The 10,985-nt window shown below is 35.2% G+C and overlaps 1 protein-coding gene across 1 annotated transcript; it reads right to left on the bottom strand.

The window, feature by feature from the left end:
- Positions 1–923: 923 nt before the first annotated feature.
- LOC141292431 (glutamine synthetase-like) lies at positions 924–6,556 on the bottom strand. Its single transcript, XM_073824446.1, has 6 exons — positions 6,364–6,556; positions 6,120–6,281; positions 4,721–4,867; positions 2,660–2,787; positions 2,389–2,588; positions 924–1,791 (listed from the first exon to the last, which is right to left on the bottom strand). The coding sequence occupies exons 1-6, from the start codon at positions 6,530–6,532 to the stop codon at positions 1,479–1,481; spliced, it is 1,119 nt and encodes a 372-aa protein (XP_073680547.1). The 5' UTR covers positions 6,533–6,556; the 3' UTR covers positions 924–1,478.
- Positions 6,557–10,985: the final 4,429 nt, after the last annotated feature.

The following is a 10,985-nucleotide window of genomic DNA, read 5'->3' as shown; positions in this document are numbered from 1 at the left end:
AAAGCCTTGTCTAAGAGGCCTTGTATAGGCTATGGGACCCATGTATTCCAGCATAAATAAACATTCATTTTGACTGTTGTTGGGGTTTCTTCACCAAACTGGATGGCGCAACCTGTAAGCCATGGCCCCCCAGGCTTCTGGTAGTCAAGGGCCCCTTGGCACTGATAAAATTTGAGAGCTTTCTGACCCTGCATAGACAGCAACGGAACTATACGTTCAAGGCCAAGAAAGGTAGTAAAGACATTGTTAAAGTAACTGTAATTTTAAGAAGCTACGAGAATACTATTTGCGTGCAAAGAAAACAAAAAGAATGACTTTATTCCAAAAATATTAATGTGCGAAGAGAAGAATTTGTTGAATAAGAACTATTTTAATGATGTCCTTACTACCTTTCTATGCCTTGAACGCAGTAGTTGTGTTGCTGTCTATGCAGAAAGCTCTCGGAATTCATCAAAAATACCTAAATATGTTTTCAGAAGATGAACGAAGATCTTACGGATTTGTAATGACGTGAAGGTGAGTAATTAATGACCGAATTTTCATTTTTGGGTGAACTATCCCTTTAACATACGGTCTTGTTAGATGATCAAGGACATTTGCTTCACCTGTGACTGCTCATAATGTTTTGGCTCCTCATTGTATATCTATATATGTGTGTGTGTGTGTGTGTGTGTGTATATATATATATATATATATATATATATTCATACTGCAAAAACACCTTATGTGATAAATACATTCCACTGTTGTAAATCTAAATAAAATCCATTTATCTGTAAAAACTGTATATATGCAGGTATCCTCAGTTTGAATGATGGGTGTACTATGTTCAACCTTGTTTAAAACGAAAATTAAAGCATTTTTACAGTTAAAATATGTTAAAACATAAGTTTTTTAATTGTAACAATACAACTGTGTTTTATTATTTCACAAATAAATTAATGCAGCCTTAATGAGGATTAAGAAACATTACTGACACATTTCATATGTGGCAGTCAATGAAGACTCTCACTAATTATTGTTTTTTCATAGCTTCATTCCACATGAATGCTCACACCCGTTACTATAATGTATGATATGTGCTTTATGTGGCTTCAATAGAGTAAAAGGAGAACACCCTTAACATTTGACTATTGTAAAATCCTGTTCACCTAAACCATCCACATTGCTGTGGCAATTAACTTGGAATGCAGTCTTTTGATTTCTGTTTCTGTGGCAGGTAGAAAAGTAGCTGTTAACCCCAGTCAGGTACTAATGTAATCTATTGTGCAGAGAAACAGGTAGGCGTTCGATCATTCAGTGTCATGAAACATTTTCAGAAGAAGTGTTTATATATACAGTATATATAAATACTTATATATTATATAATATTTATATACTATATATATATATATATATATGTATTATTTTTACAGACAAAAATAACAGTTTAAGTTGCATTTTAACATTCTAAGCAATTATTCGTTTTCAAAAGTTTGTTATTCCACGTCATCGATGTCTTCTTCTTCTTCCAGCATGCATGTGACGGCCATTTTGCAGGTTACGGCATATGGGTCACAGTTGGCGGCAGGACGGCGATCCTCAAAGTAACCACATTTTTCCTGACCCACCTGACGAGGGATACGAATGCTGGCTCCACGGTTTGCAACACCTGCTGAGAAATCATGGATGCTGGAAGTTTCATGGTGACCCGTGAGTCGACGTTTGTTATCTTCTCCACCATGAGGGTCGTAGACTCGAATATGCTCTGCATGGCGTTTGCTCAGTTTCTCAATGGCTTTCTCAATGTGCCTGATGCAGAGAGAAGAATGATGGAGGTCAGATAACAGGACCAAACAGTACACAAAAAGGATGCTACTTATAATAACTATAACACTTATGAGAATAAGGAAGTTCACACCACAACTTTAACGTTAAAGACGCAGAGAAAAAATTTAGCTGGAATTACTAAAAGAATGATTTATTTCCATCTGATGGACAATAATAACATTGACAGCCAATCAGAATTGATCCTGCTTTGAAGAAAAGGAGCATTAAAAGTGACAGACGACAAAACTGGACACATACTGCTCTCCAAAGGGAAAGTGCAGTAACTACGCCAACAATGAAACTGAGAAAAATGCCTTTAAAGTTTTTACACCAGTTAGTCAAACATGTTGACACTCTTGTTTCTCTGAAACAATCTTGTTTCTCCAGGACAAAACTAAACCAGGAGACTTTGCCACAAGACAAAACAGTTGTCACAAAGTCCATTTTAAGCCTTAACTCAATTTTGACCAAATGTGTAGTTACTGCACTTTGCCTTTGGAGGGCAGAATACTAATAAATGTTTTTATGATGATTTAGTCTTTCTGTGACTTATGAGTGTGTGTATAACTTAGTACATACTCAATTCCTCCTTGTTCTCTCATTTGCACTGTGCTCACATTGATGTGGCAACCGGCTCCGTTCCAATCTCCCGTCATGGGTTTTGGATCCATGGTGGCCACCACTCCGAAGTCTTCGCACACCCTGTGTAGCAGGAAACGTGCCATCCATAGATGATCTCCCATCTCAATTCCTTCACACGGACCCACCTGGAACTCCCACTGCAGAGAGAGCAAAGTATTCAGAATGGCCATCCAGAACATGCCATCTAATGGCTATAACGGATAGTTACCTGAGAGGGCATGACTTCTGCATTAGTGCCACTGATTTTGATGCCAGCATAGAGACAGGCTTTATAATGACACTCCACAATGTCTCTGCCATAGGCTCTGTCAGCACCAACACTGCAGTAATACGGACCTGGCAGAAATAAGACACAAAATTTAGATCAAATGCTGGCGTCTTTTAAATATAAAAGTATTGTACAATCAGACATTAAAATTAAATATGAATATAAAAATTTCTCACACTCATGTGTTTTGAAACATAGAAAGTCCAAGCTGTTTTTCCATACAGTGAAAGTGAATGGTGACCATAGGAGTTAAGCAAGTTTTTCGAATAATAAAAATATATTTTCTCTGTGTTTTCTCTGTTTCTCATTACAGATTTGCGCAAAGTTTTCGCAATATATCATAAATGTCAGAAAAAAACTATAGCGAAATGACAGCATTTCTATTAAACGATGTTATGTGATTAAAATGTAATTATTTCCTCTCGCGATAAGTCACAACAATCGATGTTGGTAGGTTTATGTATATCGCAGCCAACATGCTAGCTATTGTTTTTAATCAAAGGAGACGTAGACGTGTATCTTTAGCAAATGCATTTCCATTACAGATTTGAACAAAACTTTTGCGATATTTTATAAAAGTCGGGAAAAAAATACTGTGAAATGACTGCGCTTCCATTAACCAATGTTATACAATTAAAACATAACTTTTTCTTCTTGTGATAAGTCATGACGACCGATGTTGGTAGGTTTATGTATATCGCAGCCACCGCACTAGCCATTACTTTTAATTGAAGAAGACATAGACGTGTATCTTTAGCAAATCCACTTCATTAGGTGCATTTCCATTACAGATTTGCACAAAACTTTTGCGATATTTTATAAATGCAGATAAAAACCTATTATGAAATGACGGCGTTTCCATTAACCTATGTTACGCGATTAAACTGTAATTTTTTCCTCTCACAATAAGTCACGATAAGTCATGATATTGGTATGTTTATGTATATTGCAGCCACCGCACTAGCCATTATATTTAATCGAAAGAGACATAGACGTGTATCTTTGCAAATCCATATCATTAGGTGCTTTTTCATCACAGATTTGCACAAAACTTTTGCTAAATTTTATAAATGTAGATACAAAGCGATTATGAAATGACTGCATTTCCATTAACCAGTGTTATGCGATTAAAGCATAATTTTTTTCTCTTGCGATTAGTCATGACGACCGATATTGGTAGGTTTATGTATATCGCAGCCACCGCACTAGCCATTATTTTTAATCGATGGAGACATAGATGTGTATCTTTAGCAAAGCAGTGCAGAAGAGTGCTTCTGGGGCCGCTTCCGAAATGTGCCGCAGACGTGTGCAGTGTAAAGAAGAAGATACCCAAGCATTAATGGCAAGAAAAACCCGTTATACTTGTGAGCGGCCATGCATCCCTAAAGGTTATAGATAAATAAGTGATGGTGTGACTTTTACGTACGCCAAGTGAGCTGTAAATGCGAAAAAGACGATTATCATTGCAGTTTTGCAAAATACTCCTTTTTCGAATTGCTTGGAAAATCACCTCATGTGAAACACCTTTTTGCATTGGGTAAATTTTTAATTCGCAATTTCAGTTTGCGCAATTTGAAGGGTAATGCAGCTGTCGTGTGCAAGAGAGCAGCTGGAACATTCTACAAAGCTTCTACTTTGTTGTTCCACTTAATCATACAGGTTTGGGATCACAAAATGGGTATGGGTTGTTGTTTTTTCTCTTTAAACCCTAGTGAAATAAATTCTTCCGTAAAGCAGTATGCAGAAACTCTATTAATGCACCACTGGTTCAAAAGGTGCTCTTTAACATCACATCTATGCCAGCCAAACAAAGCAAGCGAAATTACTCACAAACAGAAAGTTTTTTCTTAGTGAACAATGGCTCAGTTCCAGATGCTTCTTTGGTGTTTGTAGAGAACTGCTGTGGTTTCTCATAACACAGATTTTATGATCTTTCAGGTAGGAGGGACATTTTACAGGCATTTAAGAAATGCTTTACAGCAGCTTGATACATGGTCTAACCTTGTGGTTTGGGGAATCCAAGTCTGGGCCAGCCATAAGGGTGTCCATCCACTCCAAAAAGTGTATATTCCTGCTCCATGCCAAACCAGGGGTGAAGGTCTTTGACCTTCTCCATAACCTTGTTACAGCGGTCACGGTGGTTCGATTCTAAAAGAAACAATTTGGTTCATCAGTTCTACACAAGCTTAATTTGTATAATCACTACAAGCTGTTTTGAAACTCTATGTGCATTTTAATTGTACAGAATTTGGAAATGAAGGTTGTAGTTTGAATGGCCCTTTTTTAGTTTAATGCATTTATTTAATTGTTTTTGAAAAAACTGGTAACATTCTAAAAATTTAAATGTTTACTTTAAATTAAATCTGACAATTGTAAGTATTACAGATTAAATAATCTAGATTGATTTCTTGAGCTACGCTGTAAGTCAAACGTTTCTGAACAGTAAGGTTTTTAATGTTTTTTAAAAAAAATTCTCTTCTGCTCACCAAGCATGTATTTATTTGATCCAAAATACAATAAAACAGTAATGTTGTGAAACATTTTTACTATTTAAAATAGCTGCTTTCTATTTGAATATATTTTAAAATGTATTTTATTCCTGATCAATCTAAAGTTTCAGCATTATTACGCCAGTCTTTAGTGTGACATGATCCTTCAGAAATCATTCTAATATGATTTGCTGTTTAAGAAACATGTTATTTTATTATCAATATTTAAAACAGTTGAGTACATTTTTTTTCAGGATTCTTTGATGAAAAGAAAGATCAAAAGAAATTATAGAAATTAATAGATATATTTAGCAAGGATGCTTTAGATCAAAAGTGATAATAAAGACATTTATAATGTTACAAAAGATTTCTATTTCAGATAAATGCTGTTCTTCTGAACTTTCTATTCATCAAAGAAACCTAAAAAAAAAATCTGCTCAGCTGTTTTTACCATAATAATAATAATAATAAATGTTTTTTGAGCAGCAAATCTAAATATTAGAATGATTTCTGAAGGATCGTGTGACTGGAGTAAAGATACTAAAAATTCAGCTTTGACATCGCAGGAATAAATTACATTTTAAAATATATTAAAAGAGAAAGCAGCTATTTTAAGTAGTAAAAATATTTCATAAATTTACTGTTTTTGCTGTGCTTTGGATCAAATAAATGCAGGCTTGGTGAGCAGAAGAGACTTCCTCAAAAAACATTAAAAACCATACTGTTCAAAAACTTTTGACTGGTAGTGTACATCAACTTTAATTGTTTTTAACTGTATTACTGTACATAAAACTCACCAGCTATAATTGTTGCTTTGAAAATGTATAAAATATTATATCCCAAAAAGTGTTTTATTAATTATTAAATAAATAAAGTTTTATTTCAGTGATCTAAAATCATAAATTCTATACCTGCAGGATTTCGGGTGTGCTTGAGCACTTCACATAGCACCAGTTTGTTGGGATCCAAGAGGAAGGGATCCCTGAACATGCAGACAGGAATCAGAAGCATGTCACTGTTGTGTCCTTTAGCCTGACCCGTACTGGAACCATCAAAATTCCATTCTGGAATATCTGTCAAAGAACAACAACAACAAAAATAATAAGCAAAAGGTTATCAAGATAAAGAAAGTGAAATCAGTTAACGCTTTGGTACCAGCTATGCTCTTTGGCTCGGAATCCATGGTTCGAGTCTTGTTACGCAGACCCTCTCCAGAGCCATCGATCCAAACGTAAGTGACCTGACAGAAGTTTCCCTGGGGCAGACTGAGGTATTGCTGCCGGAGGGCCTTGTTGAGACTAGAGCTTTCTGATATGTAAGACATTCTGGAACAGATTTACAGTAAACAACAAACCTGGAGAGAGAAAGCAAGACTAAATGTAGTGCATTTCAATGTTTTAAATTTACTAGCTTTTTGTACGATAGATAGCAAGTTAGTTGTTTAATACAATAGTATGACAATACATTTGAAAAAAAAAAATTGTTTGTTATGCATTCCTCAAACTGAAAGTAAACAGACAAAACACAGAATAGAAAAACAAAGTTCTCATTAATGTACCATATTAAATATACCAAGCATGACTTACTCAGAGGTGTATGTTTGGCTCCGCTTCATATGAAGACTGAAACCCTGTGTGCTGAAACAGTCAAGTTTAAAGCAGACTCTCAATGAGGATATGAATCACAGAGGTGTGACGTACACAATATGCATCATTTCCAAACTTACCTGATCTGAGATAGCAAAACAATACGAGTAATTACGCATTGAACTTAGGCTCTAAAACCTGTTCAGCTGAACCATCTGCACTGCTGTTAAAATAGTTTTAAAAAATCAGCGATTCATTGATTGTTTGTTGAAATGTGTCACTTTGTCATAGAGCCTAATATCTCTTGAGACTTGTGCATGACCAGTGCGTTCAGTGACAAATAAACCTACTCAATGGTTTTCTCACCTCAGCTCCCCTGAACACACAATTACACGCCATGCTTATTAAGAGCCTTTTTCCATGGCAAAGAGACATCAGCATAAAGAAAGCACAGAGGAACAGAGGTTTTCACAGTTTGATTAGCTTCTGATGTCACTAATAAACACACAAGAGTCCCAAACTTGCTGAAATGGCCATTGCTGTCTTTTGCAAAAATGTAGATGAGTATTACACAGCTTTTTTGATTTAGTGCATAGATATACTAATTATTTTAGTAGGGCAGTAAAATTGTGTGTAGTGTACAGTACACAGGTAAAGTATACACCCTGAAGATATTTGCAGCTACAAATAAACAAGCCAAAACAAGTTTAGGCCTATGGAAAGTCTAGTATCTGATGCAATCTTCGTCTCAGAATCAATGAATCAAAAATAAAATAAACCAAGACACATTAACTTGAGTAGCAAAAAATAATCAAAATGAGTGACTTTATGCTTAAAAAATAATAATAGTAATAATAGATCAACACAAACTATAGTATGTATCTTACGCAAAATTCACTTATTTTTTTATATATTTTTCTGAAGTAGGCTAAATGTATCTTGATTTAACAATGTTATTTGTGCTGGGAAACAAGGCAAAAATCAACCTTATTCACAAAAAAACAAACAAACAAAAAAATCGCGTCATATTTAGAATACTGTCTTTGAACTTCCGTTTGAGCGGTAGCTCAGTATATTTCTATGGCATCGGTTAAGTGGATTTATATATTATAGAGTTAACGAAAGTTATTGTGAGCATTGTAATATTTAAAACAAACGTCTTAACAAATGTCAGTAGACCAGAAAGTTTTTAAAACGAGCGGTTCATTCATAAATCCGTGAGATACAACCAGAACATGACAAATGCGGCGCTAAAAGTGGGCGGGCCTACATGAAGTAATATGTAGTTTGATTGACAGGTGATCTGACCAATCATAACGCAGAATCTGCCATTTTGTCCGACAAACAAACTAGACGGGACGAGAGAGTAGAGTAACGTAACGTTGGTGATCTTAAACTTTGAAAGAAGATACCTTCTGATGTTTATCATGCTTATATTACGCTATAACTAGTAAAAAGGAAGAGATGATTGATTTACATGAACTGAGGCACTACAGTGATCTGTCACGACATATTAAAGAGCCACAAAACAATATTTATTGTTTGAATTTCTAACAAAACGAGGCAATTTGAAAGCTGAGACTTTGTTACATACCTAAAGTAACCTGCTCCGTCTTGTCTGGCAGTGCATTGATAGTTTTCTCTTTGCTTCGTGATGTATTTTTCACTGCCTAAAAACATATTTTCAAGGTTTCCAGGTTTTCACAACAAACCCCACCCAATTGCTACTCAAAACTAACCAAAAACTAGCCCAATGGCATTTCAGTGGTCAACCCACCTGTAAAAATCACATTCCGGGGCTAAAATACACAGTTTTTTTGACTGGGTTCCCCCTGGTAAAATTCGATTTAAGAGGCTAAATATCACGTTATTGGGGTCAGCTCAACCCAAAGGCCACGAAAAGCAACATAAGGCAACAGTGTTTATGTAGCCCAATTCTGTGGGAAAATCGTGGACTTGGCAACACTGATCTTGTGCAGCGTGAGACCTGAAGGCCAGGCGGGTTCTTGCGAAGGGTCATTTGCAAGCAGGGTTGTCAGGTTTTCACAACAAAACCCACCCAATTGCTACTCAAAACTATCCCAATCATGTTTTGAAAGAGGGTCCCCCAGGGGGTAAAATACACATTATTGGGGTCGTTTCAACCTACGGACATGAAAAACAACCTGCAGCAACAGTGTTGAATGTGGACTTGGCAACACTGATTACAAGTCCTCATCACCAGACCTCATCACCTTTATTGATGCTTTTGGGTTCGAATTAAAGCAAATCTCCTTTACCATGTTTCACCACTCAATGGAAAGCCACTTCAGAGGAGTAAAAGTTGTTATGGATGGTCACGTCTCTTTTTATGTCAGTGGTTTTGACGTTAAATTTTGGGTTCGTTAAAATTTGCTATGGGTGCGGTGTTTGGGTGTCAATAGAACAGATGTTCTCTTAAGGCATCTTTACTACTGTAGTGTTTCAAAAGAATGTACTGGCAGAGAACAAAAGGAAATATGAAAAAAAGATAATATGTAACCTTTAATGTAACCAGTTTTCCTGACCCATCTGCATTCTTGTCTTGTTGTGGGTGGATCTTGTCAATGTTTATGAAATAGCGTGAGAGCAAAAGAAAAACTAAAACAGGCAAACTACAATCACCTGATGCATTAAAGGAATCTGAATGAATTCAATTTACCATTACGTCACTTGCTCACCAATGGATCCTCTGTAGTGAATGGGTGCTGTCAGAATGAAAGTCCAACTCTAACTCTTTAACTCTGAAAATGTAAGTACACTGTAGTTGAGGCTGAAATGCATATTTAATGAGTCTCAATACATAGTCAGGCACACAGATACAAAACAAGAATTTGCAATTCATTTACAAAATGTAATACGGCAGAAACAACATTTCAACAAGAAACAATATTTTGCAAAACCCATTTATCAGATGTTTTTCTTCAAACTGATGTCATGTAGATTAATTGCTGCAATCTGGGATGAATGTCCATACTCTAGTGCACAGTGATATTACATTGTAAATGATCAGAGATCTCAAATCACCTCTGCTTGAGACTGAACTTTGCATTTGCTACTACAACTCATTTTAACCATGTAATAAATTCAGTTTAGGTAAAAATAGCAGCTTACAAAACACTAACAAAAACATGTTCTATAAACATTCTTCGTTCACTCATAAATTAAAATTCTGCCATTATTTTCTCACTCTCGTTATTCCAATCCTGTATTACTTTTCTCTGTGAAACGCACACAAAAAGGTCTGCTTCACATGGTTTTAGCTCCAGAAAACATGGACTTTTATGGTGAATGATGTATGTGTCCATTCTGAAGCATTTTATGGCAGCCCGTTTCTGCCACACACACAAAAAAGGTTTTTGTGACTTTTTCTTTCTCAGAATTGTGATAGAAACTTGTAATTCTGACTTTTTCTCTCAGAATTATGATATAAACTCGCAATTGCAAGTAATAAAGTCAAAATTGCATGATAAAAAAATGAATTCCAAGATAAAAACTCGCAAAAATAAAGTCAGAATTTTGACATGTCACAATTGTGACTTTGATTTAGAATTGCATGATATAAACAATTGTGAGAAATAAAGTCAGAATTGTGAGATAAAAACTGATATAAAAACTTGCATTTGCGAGAATAAAAGTCAGAATTGCGAGTTTTTATCTTGGAATTCTGACATTTTTCTCACAATTGTGATATAAACTGAAAAAATGTCACTATTGCGTGATATAAACTCACAATTGTGAGAAATAAAGTCAGAATTGCGAGATTATAACTGTGAGTTTATATCTCAATTTTTAAGTCAGAATTGCGAGATAAAAAATGATATATAAACTCGCAATTCCAATAAAGTCAGAATTGCGAGATATGAACTCAGTTATTATAGTCAGATTTGCGAGATATAAACTCACATTTGTGATAAAGTCAGAATTGCGAGATAAAAATTGTGAGACATAAACTCACAGTTATAAAGCCAGAATTGCAAGATAAAAATGTATATATAAACTCGCAAATGCGAGTAATAAAGTCAGAATTGCGAGATATGAACTCACAATTCTGACTTTACACAATTGCATGATATAATCTCACAATTGTGAGAAATAAAGTCAGAATTGCAAGATATAAACTCAGTTAAAAAGTCAGAATTGCGAGATATAAAATCACAATTGCAAGAAATA

This window comes from Garra rufa, chromosome 19, assembly GCF_049309525.1.
Source record: "Garra rufa chromosome 19, GarRuf1.0, whole genome shotgun sequence".
NCBI classification, from domain to species: domain Eukaryota; kingdom Metazoa; phylum Chordata; class Actinopteri; order Cypriniformes; family Cyprinidae; genus Garra; species Garra rufa.
This window is presented reverse-complemented; position numbering and strand designations above follow the sequence as displayed.